The 16,996-nt window shown below is 34.3% G+C and overlaps 1 protein-coding gene across 11 annotated transcripts in view; it reads left to right on the forward strand.

Annotated features, from left to right (window-relative positions):
• DACH2 (dachshund family transcription factor 2) overlaps positions 1-16,996 on the forward strand; it is a 521,453-nt gene that overhangs the window by 425,553 nt on the left and 78,904 nt on the right. For all 11 annotated transcript variants that reach the window (XM_058658946.1, XM_004592794.2, XM_058658950.1 and 8 more), the window contains 2 exons: positions 3,871-4,029; positions 10,942-11,114. In XM_058658946.1, the coding sequence (XP_058514929.1) occupies positions 3,871-4,029; positions 10,942-11,114 (332 nt within the window). The remainder of the gene's footprint in view (positions 1-3,870; positions 4,030-10,941; positions 11,115-16,996) is intronic.

Here is a 16,996-nt window from a genome sequence, read left to right on the forward strand (position 1 = left end):
GTCCCATATAGATGGCTAGGGCCAAAGCAGTTGGCGCATCTTCTGCCGCTTTCCCAGGTACATTAGCAGAATAATGCATGAGCATTGGAGCTGTTGTGACCTGAATTGATACCTCTAAGGGTTGTTTAGTGTCAGAGGTGGTGGTTTTAACCAGTGCATGACAACATCAGCTCCAAAGTTCAACAATTAATAAATTATGATAATTAATTCAGTTGATTGCAATATGGACATGATGCCTTGTGATTATGACACTGGAAGGAAACATCTAGAGTGTTTAAAAGATGAAAAAAGGGTAGCTCTATGAACAAAGCATGGGAGGAATCTTCAAGAAGTGAAAATACATACAATGTTTGAGTGTTGTGAACAAAGTATGTTGATTTTTTATTACTGGCTTTTAAAACAGCTAGTGTATATATTTTCTAGAATGGCCAAGGATCCCAGGTCTTAAGTTAACATGAAAAAGGATCAGAATTCTTGGTAACAGATAGGATAATGTCACTTAGATGAGTGTGCTAATGTTGCAATCCCAGCATGGGATTATGGGAGTCTAACATGGGGTTATCACTGATCACTGAAGCACCTCAAGGGAGTAGGTGATGGACGTTCTCATGCAATCATTTTGGTTTTCTAAAATGGCTACCTACAATGGCAGTGATTGGAATTCAATCCATTACCATTTTTGTTTTAATACTATTATTACCCAAGGGTAAGGGGTATGGAAGTGAGAGAAGGAAATGGAGGAGAAGGAAAGGCAGAATAAGCTTCTAGCTGACAGTTCAGTCCCCGGTTACCGGCCACAATTAAAGTGAAGCCAACAGCCAAGAATTCTAGCCAGGTCTCCCATGTCAGTTGCAAGAACCCAGTAACTTGAAGAATTGTTGATGCTTCCTAGCATCTGCATTGTAATGAGGTGGAATAAGAATCTAGAGCCATATATCAAACCCAGCCAATCTGATATGGAATGCATGTATCTTTTTTTTTATTAATTATTTTGCATTATGTGACAGTTTCATAGGCTCTGGGAATCTCCCTACCCCTTGCCACGCCCCTCCCCCCTGGTGGATTCCTCCACCTTGATGCAGTATTACAGTTCAAATTCAATCAAGATTCTTTCCTTGCAAACGTATACCAAACATAGAGTCCAGCTACTTATTGTCCAGATGGGTTGAACAGTTTCTTGGGGAGACCATTTCTGGTCCAAAGTTAGAGCTGGTAGAATATCATCCCAGTCAATTAAGAGTCCCAATACAACATCAACAGCAATTTGCAACATCATGGAATTGACATGGTTTTGAGTAACCAGTATGTTAAAAAAAAAAAAAAAAAAGCAAGTTGTTAACCACAACCTATGATTAGCTCATTGACATTTCAATTTTAGTTTATATACAGGACCGGCTGCTATATACCTTAAAATGGCTATAAGGTACCATTCAACTGTCTCGTGTCTATTTCATTTTAGTATTTAGCCATTTGTTGTGTTGAAGTATAATTTTGCTGATCTTGGCAGATTTTAGGATAATCTAGACTGGCTTGTAACTCTAACAAGACATTTGTCAACAATTAAGGTGCAGAACATTTTTTTTGGGGGGGGTGTGCAGGAAAATCCTCAACACCATGGTGAGGAGTGACTAATCTTTGTGTCCCACCCAGCGAGGCATGAGCCAATCCACGCCAGCTCTTTCCTGTCAGATTCCAAGCTCTACTTTTTGTTGTTTGTCTATTTATTTTAGGTTTTTTTTAGTTTGTATGATTGTTCGTTTGCTATGAGGGGTTTTCGAAGCGACCCCAATGGTCATTGCGAGGGAGAGTGGGGGTCCAGAGGTGGAGCCAGGCTCGGACCAGAGAAAGCTCTCCTCCCTGCTCCCAAAGGATGTTTATTGTTCTTCTGTTTCTGCGGACTGCTCAGGGCTTCTGGTTGTCTTTCCAATGACGTTGATTTCTGCACGGTAGTGTTTGGACTTCTTCCATCCCCTGCGGAAGCTCCGGTTGGGGGTGGGTGACCTCAGAGTACTCGGCCTCCGAGGGCATCCAATTCCCTGTGGCCTCCTTGGCAGTTGGGATATAGTCCTTGTTGCTCGTATTAATAGTTTGTGGTGAAGGTCTGGGAGTCTTCATGGTTGGGATCCAAGCTTCCTCCTTACCACCGGAATGCTTGTATCTTAACCAGCATTTTAACAGCTACGTGAAGTACACCGTCAACACTCACACCCATCTATTTAAAGTATTTGTCTAAAAGGAATACCTTGGTAGTCATTCTATGATTTCTTCCTGCATAGTTTTAAACAAAGTCTTATGTATGCTAAGTTCCAGATGAAACATCTATACCACTGTAGATCCTGATAATTCAATACCTTGCTTTTATGCATGCCTTACTACATTGTGTACCACAAATGAATATGGTATAGCATTATTCAAGTAGGAAGTCATGGATTGGCCTTTTATCCTGCTTAAATTTTTCCTTAAGATTTATCTATTCATTTGGATCCAACACAGTGGCTCATAGGCTAATCCTCTGCATGTAGTCCAGGCATTGCAATGTGGCCATGGTTCTAGTCCTGGCTGCTCCACTTCTGATACAGCTCCCTGCTTATGGCCTGGGAAAGCATTAGAGGATTGCTCAAGTCTTTGGGATTCTGCACCCTCATGGGTGAGCTGGAAGAAACTCCTGGCTGTTGACTTTGGATCAACCCAGCTCTGCCTAATGTGACCTTTTGAGGAGTGAACCAGCAGGTGGACGATCTCTGTCTCTGTAAAATTTTCAAGTTAAAAAAAATTTATTTATTTAAAAGGCAGATTTACAGAGATGTAAGTATATACTGAAGCCAGATGGCTGAAAAATTCACCGAACCCTCCCACTTTGATGTGGCTGCAGGGGCCCTTCTGCTCCTCTTGTAATCTATCTCCTTACTAATGAACATGGGAAAACAGCAGGGCTTCCAAGTGGAACCCATATGAAATGTCTATTGCCCTCTACCACACAAAGCTGACTTCCTGGCTTATATTTTTTTTTTGAAGCCTGCTATAGATAAGTGAATTTGCTTCTTGGAGGGCTGGATCTGAAAAGAATATAAATGACCATTCTGTTTCTTGCCCTGTATGTTTGTGTTTCCATTCTTTTAATATATGAGTTTGTTGTTTTGGGGAACAGCATTTGTTCTTCTTTAAGCTAAAAAAAATCAACACAGTATAGCATATGCATGTTGAAAATGCGAGATTGGCAGCAATCCAGAACTGATGAACTATCAAAACTGTTTGAGCAGGATCCTCGGAGCACGCCTACTGTTGGGGACCTGGGATGGGTGGGAGGTTGGGTGGGGCTTTTCCCTTTGTTATTCCCCTAACCCCAGATACAGGGAAAAATGATAATATTAGTGTGGAAACAATGGTATTTACCCACTTTCACCCTGTAGGCCTTGACCCTTTGTACCCTAATTAACTAAGTAAGATTATTAAAAAATAATTAAAAAAAGAAATATTTTAGCAACCTCAAATAGAATAAAGTTAGAGACTGACACAGGGGAAAAAAAATTCAGGAATGCAAGGCTATGGCATTTAATGGCCTTCAACATAAAACGGCTTCAAGAGCTATTCATTATAAATGCAGTTTTGTTGACACTAAAAGTGGGGCAAGAGGTCCTATGTTATTCAAGTGATTAAGTGTTCTCAAAACTGTATTAAATACCTATACTATTGAAAGATTTTGAAATCTTTATAAAAATAAATTATCCATATTCAATGAAATTATCTAAGAAGTAGTACTAATGTCTATACCACCAAAAAAAAAAAAAAAAAAAAGAGGGAGAGAGAATTTAAGAAGTCTTCTCATTCAAAGTTTCTAAGTTGAAATCTGATCACATTAATATTTTTCAGGTGGAAGTGAATCCTCCTGGGATAAAGAAAAGATGCAGTCTCCTCTTGCTGCTCCTGGACCCCAACATGGAATTGCGCATTCTGCCCTTGGTGGTCAGCCTGGCCTTGGTGGTGCTCCTACCCTCAATCCATTGCAGCAGAACCACCTGCTAACCAATAGTATGTATACTGTTCTCTCTGATCATGGCATGCTAAGAAAAATGTCATTCAAGATGTGGATGACACCTTGGGTTGGCATAAGCTATTCCTCTTCAGGAACATTTCAGGTTTTTTTTTTTTTTTATCAAAAAAATGTCAAGTTGGACTCATCTGAAAAAGTGTGTGATTCATACAGTTGACGTACCACATAACAAAGCAGTTGCATGGAAGTCTAGGTAACAGAGCACCTAAAATGCTGGCTAGAGTCATTTAAATTTGTGTTTAAATTCCTCATCTTTTAAATTTAGTTTCACATCCTTGTTTTGAACTTAGAGAAGTCATTGAGCTGATCCAAGTCTTGCTTTCTCCAATTACAAAGTTGGGGTTAAAGTTTCACATAGTGAGGGTTACTGTAAGGGTTAAAAAACAAAGAAGGAAAAGCTGCTTAGAATGAACTACAAGTAGTACTATATAAATTACAAGTAGCATTGTTACATAGTAATTGAACTACAGTTAATATATAGAAATTAAACTGTTGTTAATGGTTTTGGTATCTTCAGAGACTCAGAAGTCTTTGTGTAACAAAGCATATCATGTACATTTCTTCACCAAAAATCTTTTACTTACAAACAAGAAATGTGGAAGAAGGCTTACACACCCACTTTCTCTAAGATTTTAATCCTCCCTTAGATTATTGCATGGTTAAGGGAATAGATAAATTTTAAATATATTTATGATGTTCTGAATCTTATGAAATTCATCAGGTATTAAACATAAAGAAGTAAATTATGGTGCTTTATCGTAATAGGTCATACTCTCTGTAGTAAAATGCCTCTTACAAAATGAATTTCAGGCAAAGACAAATAAAATCAATGTCAGAAAAGTATAAGTTGCATATCATGTGAAGATCAAAAAGGATTGATTGCATTAGATTTACTTCAAAATGAAGGGCTACTTAGAAGACTTTTGGTATCTATTCTGATAGGTGAAGGTCTTGGAAGTCGTTACTTCTACTTGTGTAGCAAGAAACATTAAAAAAAAAAACCATCTGGAAATTATCAACACTTAGAACTGTCAGAGATCTCTGTCTTAGGGCACTGGCACACCAAAACCAGAGAAATGAGTAAAAGAGAACTAGAGGAGAAAAAATAGCTGGAGTCTTTTTTTTTTTCTTCTGTTTTTTAAAAATATGTCTTTATTCGTCTATTTACTTATCTATCTATCTATCTAGCTCTTCATTTTGTTTTACGACACAGTTTAATAGGCACTGGGATTTCCTAACCTCCTCTCCAAGTTCCCTCTTGTCCCCAATGATTTCCCTCCTAGTTTTCAATGGGTGTCTTTCATGAACATTCATAAGTCCCTCATGCTGCCCTGAAGTGTCTCCCAACAATGTAAGCATGGCCAGTGTCGGAGAGTCCAGCATCCTATTGTCAAGACATCTTCAGCCATTTCACTGGGAGTCCATCCTTGTTCTGTGTGTATAGAAACATATTGTTCTCTATCTCTACCTCTGAACATATCAGTTTCTGCTACACTGCCATTATGCATCCCCTTAAACACAGAGCCAGTGTACACAGTCCACAATGAGGAGACATAATAGTAAACATTCATCAACATGAAGTTAATGAACATGCAGCAAAAATAACAATGCATCGCTAGGGTGGTGAAAAAGAGTATCAAGGACCTTCATGTAGGAATAAATGTCAACATGTGACCTATGTGGAGGTAAAGAAATTACAATAAAAACTAGAACGTCATAACTCATGAGATGTAGCAATAACCATGATAAAAGGGACATTAACAATCTAAGGTGTTTACAAGTGATCAGTCTCTAATGGATGATTGATTAATAAGTCACAACACATGAACTTATCGGGAAAGATACAAATAACTAGGAAGTCCTAAAAGGTGAAGCTCACAAGAAAAATAATTAGATTTGATACCATAAAACTGCAAATTGAGACAAGAAAGAGTGATTCTCTCAGAAGATGCATTTCTACTAAGGAATGTAGGTAGACTTGCAATGGAACTTTAAAATATATCTAGACTAAAAAAAGTTACAATCCCTGTTATCGACCATGCAAAAATGCCAAGATCCATGTAAACAGCAAAAAAAATCAGAACCATTTCTCTTTCATATCTAATTTTAAGAGATTGTTCCCTGGTGATGTTCAGTGTTAACATGGCTAGGGTATGTTTTGCTCATCTTTTCAGGGCATAGCTGGAGTCTTACAGAAGCACTTGAAGGGCAAAAAGTCATTTCAGAGACTTTTTGGACTTATTTGAGCGATGAAATTTCCTGGGGTCTCAATGGTATAGAGACCAGTGGTCTTTTATGAGTTTTACATCCAAGAGCTCGTTAGCTTCTCAGAATGAATATCTAAGAAATTTCCCTTTGTGCTTTTGGCAAAGGGAAAAGAAAAGCAATCATTTGAAATATATCTATAGTGCTCTATTTTATTTAACACGTGCTTGCCATCAAATGAAGCTGTTTTACTAGAGCTTAAACTATGTGGTTTTACTAGTCTAACTGATCTGAAGGAAGGAATATACTAAATTCTACTCTCCTCTAACATTTGATGTTGGTGGAGGGAAAAACAACTCCATACTCCTCTGAACTTTATCATCTCATGCAAGGTATAAGATGAGAAAAAAATTATAATCACAGTCCAAGGAAACAGACTCACTAATGGACTGAAATATAATCTCAGGATTATAGAATATTTCTCCTCTTATATTTGCAGCCACCACAATAGGACTCTGTGTGATAACAGGAGTTTATCATTGAAGTACTGATTATATTTAAAATGCTGCTACAAATGTAACAAAAATACGTATGCTTGTGTGTTGGGGTTGGGGGGGCTATGGAAACAGAAGCATGAATTAGAGTAAAATTTAGCTTCTAATGCCACAAGTACAGAAAATTTTAAAATAAAAAGAAAGATATAATTAGGAACCCAATATTCCACTTTAGAAATCTAAAATATTGAGAAAATTATACTCAAAGTAAAAAGAGTTAACTATTACTGGTGAAATCAATGAAATTAAAACAAGAAATCATAGAATCACTGAAATCAAATGTTGGTTCTTTGAAAGATCAGTCGCATTAATGAAACTCTGGCTAAGCAAATGAAGAAAAAGAAACAATACACAATCTAATATTGTCAAAAATAAAATGACAGTCACTATTGATGTCACATACATTAAATTGATAATTGAGAAAAATTGTCAAATTTGATGCCTCAAATTTGATAAATCGTAAATTGTCAATTTCTGGAAAGATAGTCTATGAGTACTCACTTTAAAAAGAACATAATTTGTTTAAGCATATGTATATATACACATATACTAAGATGTCTGAATGAAATTAACAATTTGAGATTGATTATTGCTGATAATTCCACTATGTTATTGAAAAATACTGGTCTTTCTATATATTACTTACTAAATTTTTAGTTAAGTGTTAAGCTTGTAAATATAAAGAAAGTTAAAGATATGCCATTACAAAAAAATTAAAGAAATATAAGAAAGGAAGAAGTAGGGAGAGTGTAAGTGAAGAAAGATGGGGGTATGGTGGGAAGCATCATTAGTCTTTTACAACTCTATATATGAATTACAAAAACAAGTTGTTGCAAAAATTAAAGAAAAAAAGGAAAGAAAGATAGTTGAGGGAGGGAAGAAAACAGGCAAGTACGATTATCTTATCACTGTATCTATGAAATACATGAAATATGCTCTCTATATTAATAAAAATTAAAAAAAAATAAAAGGCACTTCTATCTGTGACTTTCAGACACAGAATTCACCAGGCCTCGATGGGTTGGTGGGTAAATTCTACCAAACATTATGGAATAAATTATACAAATTATCTACAATCTCTTCCAAGAAATGTAACTGGAAGGAGAATTTTCTTCCTCACTCTGAAATCAGCATTACTCTAATGACAACTACATTCAGTCATCACAAGAAAACTATAGACTGATATTTTTAGTGAACTTGATGCAAAAATCCTCAACAAAATATTGGAAACTTGAATACAGCAATATAGAAAGGTTGTTATATGTTATATTTAATATGATTTATTCCAGCTACATAGATTTGATTAAACACTCAAAAATAAATTGATGCAATCTGTCACATCAGCAATATAAAGAAAATTATCATCACAATAGTTTGAGACAAATCCTTTAACATACAATACACATTCATAATAAAAGACAGAAAAAAATAGCAATATAGTAAAATGTTTCAAGTTTAAAAAGAGCATCTACAAATCCTAATGATAACTATAAGCTTAATGATGAGAAATTAGATCCTTTCCCCTGAAATCTGGAAAAAGGCAGCGATTGTCACCTCATCACTCCTATTCACCGCTGTCCTGCAAATCCTAGGCAATACATTATGGCAAGGTGAAGAAATGCATGTTATACAAATTGAGAAAGAATAGCTTTTGTTCAAAAATTATACAGTAGTTTATGTAAAATATCCCAGATTTCAGAAAAAAGCCTTATTAAGAATCAGTAATTATAGCAAGATTGTATAATAAAAAATAATATGCTAAAATCAATTGTTTTACTATAATGAGGAATTGCAGTATGACAACAAAACAACATATTTACATTAGTAACAAAATAGGATTGTTTACATATAAGGCTAATTAAATACATGTAAAATATATAGATGAATTACTACCAAATATTGAAGGATATCAAACACTATCTAAAACACTGGAGAGATGCTTAATGTTCATGGGTAGGAAGACATACTATCATTAAGATAAAGTTCAGAGGAGTATGGAGTTGTTTTTCCCTCCACCAACATCAAATGTTAGAGGAGAGTAGAATTTAGTATATTCCTTCCTTCAGATCAGTTAGACTAGTAAAACCACATAGTTTAAGCTCTAGTAAAACAGCTTCATTTGATGGCAAGCACGTGTTAAATAAAATAGAGCACTGTAGATATATTTCAAATGATTGCTTTTCTTTTCCCTTTGCCAAAAGCACAAAGGGAAATTTCTTAGATATTCATTCTGAGAAGCTAACGAGCTCTTGGATGTAAAACTCATAAAAGACCACTGGTCTCTCACAGCAAACAATCATACAAACTAAAAAAACCTAAAATAAATAGACAAACAACAAAAAGTAGAGCTTGGAATCTGACAGGAAAGAGCTGGCGTGGATTGGCTCATGCCTCGCTGGGTGGGACACAAAGATTAGTCACTCCTCATCATGGTGTTGAGGATTTTCCTGCACACCCCTCCCCCCAAAAATGTTCTGCACCTTAATTGTTGACAAATGTCTTGTTAGAGTTACAAGCCAGTCTAGATTATCCTAAAATCTGCCAAGATCAGCAAAATTATACTTCAACACAACAAATGGCTAAATACTAAAATGAAATAGACACGAGACAGTTGAATGGTACCTTATAGCCATTTTAAGGTATATAGCAGCCGGTCCTGTATATAAACTAAAATTGAAATGTCAATGAGCTAATCATAGGTTGTGGTTAACAACTTGCTTTTTTTTTTTTTTTTTTAACATACTGGTTACTCAAAACCATGTCAATTCCATGATGTTGCAAATTGCTGTTGATGTTATATTGGGACTCTTAATTGACTGGGATGATATTCTACCAGCTATAACTTCGGACCAGAAATGGTCTCCCCAAGAAACTGTTCAACCCATCTGGACAATAAGTAGCAGGACTCTATGCTTGGTATACGTTTGCAAGGAAAGAATCTTGATTGAATTTGAACTGTAATACTGCATCAAGGTGGAGGACTCCACCAGGGGGGAGGGGCGTGGCAAGGGGTGGGGGGATTCCCAGAGCCTATGAAACTGTCACATAATGCAAAATAATTAATAAAAAAATAGTTGATAATCGTGTGGGGGAACAACATAAATGTTGCCTATTATAGAATTTCTATAGTCTGTGATAATTTACAGAAATTATTGGCAAGGATGTTTTAGAACATCTTTAAAAGATTAATGGTTTCTGGGCTTATGTCCAAAATAGGGCAAGGTTACTGTAGATATATGAGTTTAAAATGCATTTTAAAGTGCCAGGGTTTGCTTATAATCATGTTAACATCTGTAATCCTGGGCTAACTTTCTCCAGCTCTGCACACAAATATCCCACTTACCTCCTGCAAATCTCAGCCTATTTAGGGGCAAGTGAACAAAGAGTCTAGTTGTTACCTTTACAATATGGCATATTTAGTGTAGTTACTACTTATTGGATGTCGACAATACTTGAGACAATTTTTTAACAGAGGAAAAATGTAGGAAAATTATTTCAATATGCATAAACAAACAAATGAAATTTGCTGTACTACTAAACAATGCTAGTATTGTCATTAAAACAGAAAGCAAGTTGAAATTTTAATGGTGAATTTAGTTTTATTAATAAGGATTTAAAATAAGAACTGTGAGCATTCATTTTAGGTTTGCATATGAAATAATGTTGCATATTCCAAGTCTTATTTTCCTCAATAATTTCGAAGCTTATACAGTCTGCAACCTGCTTTACCAGCACAACGACTAATTCTCTTAAAGAAAATGTGGAGCCAAGAAATTATCAACACATTAATACACTACAGTGAACAAAATGAATGTTACTTTTTATTCTTTAAGCACATGATAGATATATGGCTTTAATATTTTTATCTGCTTTAAGGATAAAAATTCTATTTTATTAATATTTTGGTAGTGAAAGTAAGAATAAAACACACTTATAAGTAAAATTTATAAATATTGAAACATTTTAAAATATTTAGGAATGTCAAATCCCAGGTATATGATTAGTGACAGAAAGAAAAATAAAAACCTTGATTTATTTTACAAAAGCAAGTGATAATGATTTTGAATACTTTTACAAAATGATTTCATAGTATCACATTGTAGCAAGTTTAACATGTACTGTCTCTTTTAGGACTGGATCTGCCATTTATGATGATGCCTCATCCCCTACTTCCAGTCAGCTTACCTCCTGCTTCAGTTGCCATGGCAATGAATCAGATGAACCATCTCAATACTATTGCCAACATGGCTGCTGCAGCCCAGATTCACAGTCCACTCTCCAGAGCTGGTGCCTCTGTTATTAAGGTAAGAATCATGATTTAGAAGAGAACAAAGGTGTTAATTATATGTGAATTTTGATCAAAGATTAGCCAAAGCCCTGGATCTTCAGTAGTAAAACACAGCTCATTGACTCAGTTGGTAAGTGTACAGTATTGATGAGTTTAGTTTCTGTCTAGGCCTGCCAGGTGTTTTGTTTCATTGCTGTTTGTTTCTTTTCATTCCATGACAACATATCTCAGTTTTGATTCTCCCTTCCTCTCTTACACTCATGTGTACAGTGTGTTGGGCGCATAACCAGACTAATGACAGAGCAGAAGAGTGTGCAAAAAACATTCCCATTTCTGTGGTGAAACAAATTAAGCACTGGGGATCTTTTTGGAGTGTTATAGATAGGCAATTTTAAGAGAATATACCACATGGGACATATAGGCAGACAGACTGGAGTTCCAATTTTGACTTTCAACGTATTAAGTGAAAAACCATGGATGTGCTATCTAACCCACTGGAATGTATTCCTTCAACTATAAAATGGGTGTTACAGTGAAGATAGAACCTACTTCATTCATTCATGATCTGATATTTTATTATTTCTGCTGTTTCTATTCATTTGGCACATGGCCTCTCTGCCTTCTCTAAATATCACATGTACTAGGCTTTGGAAAATTTTTTTCTCTTTTGCTGAAGAAATGATAAAGGGATATATAGGATTTGAAGCTCATACATGATACAGCAACGCACTGATTTCTTCCTCCATTTGTTTCAACAAATATACTTTTTATATGTCATTGTATTGCAAAATATGTTAACGTACTAATTCAGGAATATTCTCTGACTTACATGTACATGGGAACTAAATGTGAAACAAATAGGTATCCACTTACCTTATACTAACAGGATATATTTTGATTGACAACGTAAGAAAACTATCAAGTATTGTAGGTATGTGTAGGAGATAGAGGTCATACTTAGCAAGTAGAAAAAATCGGGCACATTTCAGGAAAGAATTTCAATTGATTGATTTGAGCTTTGTACTAATGATAAGGTGATAATAAATAGGCATAGAGGAAAAAGAAGTGAAGGTAGAGAAAATTGACATTGTTGACATTTTTGCTCCATTTGAAAAATAATGTCTAGTTTGAGGAGCTCCTAAAATCACTGAATAAAATGTGATACATAACTTTTGTAAGAAAGAGAAATAAAATCAATCCTCTGTTTATAATAACAGATAAGTCGAAATCTGTTTCTTCCAAAGATTGTGTCTGTTAATGGATTAGGTTATCCCCACAGATCAGAACTCTGTTTTTGAATGTTTGACTAAAATATAATTGACAATTAGAGTTGTCCATAAGAATGAAATTACCCATGAACATAAAGAGTAGAATATGTTTTCCATAGTTGTGAAACAATATAGTTACTAAGAGAACATGTATTTATATACAAATTAGGAAAATGCATTAAGAAAGTAAAGGCAGTTCAAAATAATAATATTTTCATTCACTCTTTAATTGATGGAAAAGTAGTCTTAATGGAGGTATGTTTGTAGCTCTTCCAAAGTACATTTGATTAGTTTTCATAGGTATCATTACTCAGATAAAATCTGATACCTTCTGGTTGAATTTTTTGGACCATTTAGGAGGTCTGTGAATATTTTATAGTAGAGAGGCACTAGGAATAGGATTCATGACTACAATCTGGTCATTGATAATGATGATTATAGTCATGGAAAAAGAAGGGATAATTATCTTCTCCTTAATCCAATTTTTTATTAAAGCAATGTAATTTTGATTTTTGCAAGTTAGTCCATTTCATACACAACTTTCTCTAAAAATAGAACTGTCACAAATGAAGCTTGATACTATCTTTTAAATGTGGTTATTTGATTATTTGCTTCTATAAGTGCTTCAAAAGCATAGAAATTACTGTATGCTTAAGGAAAGTGTATCTGCTTTCAGGTATTTTGACTACTGGAAATTGAAAGAAATGCATTTCATTCAAATGTCTTCAGCAAAATGTATCTATAATTCTAGTTAAATTATCTCCATTGGTGAATAATAGGAAAATGAAAAGGAAGAAAAATGATTTCAGTGATTAGCATAAGGATTTTAATTGAGGTGTGATTTTATTTATTTATTTACTTATATAAATGTCTGTTACAGAGAGAGAGAAAAACAGAGATAGAGAAAAAAATTTTCTGTCTGTTGGTTGACTCCCAAGATAGTCCACAATGGCCAGGGCTGGGTGGGCCAAGCTGAAGCCAGAAGCCAGGAACTTTATCTAGATGACAGGGCACAAACCCTTTGGCCGTCCTGATGCTTTCCCAGGTTCCTTAGCAGGGGAGATGAATTGCAAATGAAGTAGCCAGGACACAGTGCTTTTCCTGCTATACCGTAATGTTGGCCTCAAATTTTATTATTTTTTCTGTATAAGTACTTTTGTACTTTATTAGCTTTAAAATAATAATTCGTGAGAAAAATTATAGTGGAAACAAGCATTGTGGCACATCAAATTGAGCTGTTGATGGAGACAATATCATCAACCTGTATCAGAGTGTCATAGGGATTCTGCCTACTTATTTCCAATCCAGTTTCCTGTTACATTGCCTGTGAGCTAACAGATAGATGATGGTCTAAGTATTTGGGTTTTTGTTGCCCACAGGGGAGGCCTAGATGGAGTTCCAGTATTTTGGCTGCAAATGTTGGCAAGTTGGCAAGTGACCCAAATAATGGAAGATACATTTCTCTCTCATTTTAACTTTCAAACAAACATTTAAGAAAAACAAACTATAGTAAAAAAAAAAAGTCTTCTAATTTACAAATGCGCTTTTGCATGTTAAAGTCTCACTTTCTTTGTGAGAAAAGTTAACAATGTGATATCAGCCATACTCATTTGATACCCAGTTATAAAGACATAAATTTCACACTTTTATTCATGTATCTTTCAGTGGAATTTGCTCTTAATGTTATTCATGATGAAGCACAATCTCAAGGTTCATTGTATTAGAATATTGTATTACTTGAGCAGATCTGTGTGAACATTTATCATAGAAATATTCAAACAAAAGCATGTATATTATTTGCATTTACAAATTCATGCTACTAATTAACTTAAAAAACACAAGTATTGATATTAGTGTTACTCATTGCTTTATAAAATAATTAAATTTAAATGTGTATTTTCATCTTTTATATATCATATTTACCATTTAGAATGAAATATCCTTCCACCATATTTCTAAGACATTTAATATTTAGTAATAAATGCCACAACTATGAAACTAGATTTCTTTCAAACATATCCACTATAAACCATGGAAAGTAAAACAAATCCACTATAAATTATGAGAAATAAAATTGATTCCTAGTCCCACTTTTCTATGTATCATACATGCAAAATATATCTTCAAAAGTATTTTTTTCAGTTTATATACTCAGTAATAAAATGGGGCATGCTATAAAATAAGTGGCCAAAGTATGTCTTTATATTAATTGAAATTTGTGAAAAATTATGAAAAGTGACACTAAAATTATTGATAGATTTAAATTACTCCTCTTGTTTGTATTCTCTAAATTTATTTTTTGCTTTCAGTGAAAATGTTCCTTTTTATTAATATCACTTGGAAAAGTCTTTGAGTTTAAAACCAAACAAAAAAACAAGCTGTAATACTGAGGTTTCTCCAGACCATCTAGATACCTGCCACTCTTCTTCACAATGATGTCAGCTGTGCTAGTACTTGTTCTTGATAATCGTGAGGTTATAATTCGAATCTCCATTTAAAATAGATCTTTAAAAATATTAGGTTATAATATTTTAAATATTTTAACAAATATTAGGTTGCATGGAAGATATCAAATAAGTGAATGATTGGTTGCACAAATGACACCTAGTTCCAGCTTTTGGCATTTCTAGTCAAAGAATCTGGAAGCAACTAGTCTAGTTTTACTTTTTACTTTTGCTTTCCTTTGTGCAAATTAATCCTATATTCTATATATCTTGTTTGTATATGTACATATTGCACTTTCCTTGTATGGTCTACATATAAAGTCTGGTTAGACATCTATAAACTGTGTAACTTCTTTGTTTTAATTCAGGAGAACAAATTTGTCATTTATTAGTAAGCTTATCTTGAAAAATAATTGAATCAGTAAAAATCACAGATGTATGGTTCAAAAAGTTTGTTGGCTCATCTATAATTTTGTCTCCATTAACTGAATCCTTACTATGGCTTAGGTAGCTATCCAGGTGTAAGCTATAATGTGTGAAAGGAATAATAAACAGAATAACCACAGAAATTTTAATTCTTCATTAAAATTTCAATAAACAGGGCCCAATGCAATAGCATAGTGGTTAAAGTCCTCACCTTGCATGTGCCGGGATCCCACATGGTAGCTGGTTCTAATCCCGGCAGCCCCATTCCCATCCAGCTCCCTGCTTGTGGCCTGGGAGAGCAGTCGAGGACAGCCCGAAGCCTTGGGACCCAGCACCCGCATGGGAAACCCAGAAGAGCTCCTGGCTGCTGGCTTTGGATTGGCTCAGCACCAGCCGTTTTGGCCGCTTGGGGAATGTGCCATCGGATGGAAGATCTTCCTTTCTGTCTCTCCTCATCTCTATATATCTGCCTTTCTGATAAAAAAAATAAATAAATCTTTTTAAAAATTTTCAATATACAATAAACTCCTAAATTTTGCTCTGACAATGGAGCAGATTTATATTTTATCCCCTGCTGGACTGGAGATCCTGAGTTATAAAATGAAAGGAAACTACATACAATGTTTTATATTTTTCTACCATCTGTGTGCTAAAATTTTAATAGTAGGTGTTTTGTTACAGTGGCATTTTTAACTCTGGTTTCTCTAGTTCCTTAACAAGAATGTCGTTTGAGGCAGGCAATAGTGATTCCATGTGCATCAACAAAGTGTATGCTTTTTTTTTTTTTTTTTTTTGCAATTTAGCTTTCTAGATGTGTTTATTTGAATGCTAATAGTCTAAAATGAACACAGGATTTCATTAATTTATTCATGTGCTTAATATTTGCTTAGCCAGACATTGTTGAACATTAAAATGAAATTAAAAAGCTAGATTTCTACAATAGACTTATGCATATATTATTTATTTATGTACTTACATATTTAAGACTTTAATCTGAAATCATCAAAAAACTCATTGAAAATGTGTATTTAGTAAAGATTGTGCATCAATTTCAAAAACATTTTCACATCAAAGTAAACATCTTCTCATCTAATTTTTCAATGAACTTTTTAAAGTATCTTTGTGCTCGGCCTGGCATCCACTGATGTTTACAAACCGGTCTTCCAAAACAAGACAAAACAAAACATATGGTATAAAACATCTACCATTTTCTATTGTGTAAATATTTCCATCATTGGTGATTTCAGCTGTAGCAAATGACTCACAGATTTACTGAATGTTCATTAAATACTTGACTGTGAATAGAACAGGCTGCAGATAACATTTTCCTTTTAAAGCATTATACCAGATATTAAATGTTTATTAAATGGACCTCTCAATGTTATCTCTTCCCCATTCATTTAAAAAGATGAACAAGATGCACTTTTTCAGCTAATCTACCTATCAAGTTATAGTTTTTTAGAGTGTAATAAGTTAACTAAAAGTTTGAGAAATCTCATTAAGAGCAACTTAATAAGGAGTTTGTTTTCTAATTTAAATTGTATGCATTTACTAAAATAGCACACTATGTCCCATAAACATGTATAATGCGTTAAATAATAAATGCCAAATTTAAAAATATTTATGAAAACATTTTTCAAAATAGGGATGCTTAATTGACCTGGTTAGTGGTTACACATTTAATGCATGTATCAAATTATTATACTGCACTCCATCAATATGTACAACTAAAAAAAGAAAAAGTTTTATACCTTAACATA

Source organism: Ochotona princeps, chromosome X (genome assembly GCF_030435755.1).
Source record: "Ochotona princeps isolate mOchPri1 chromosome X, mOchPri1.hap1, whole genome shotgun sequence".
In the NCBI taxonomy this organism is placed as follows: Eukaryota; Metazoa; Chordata; class Mammalia; order Lagomorpha; family Ochotonidae; genus Ochotona; species Ochotona princeps.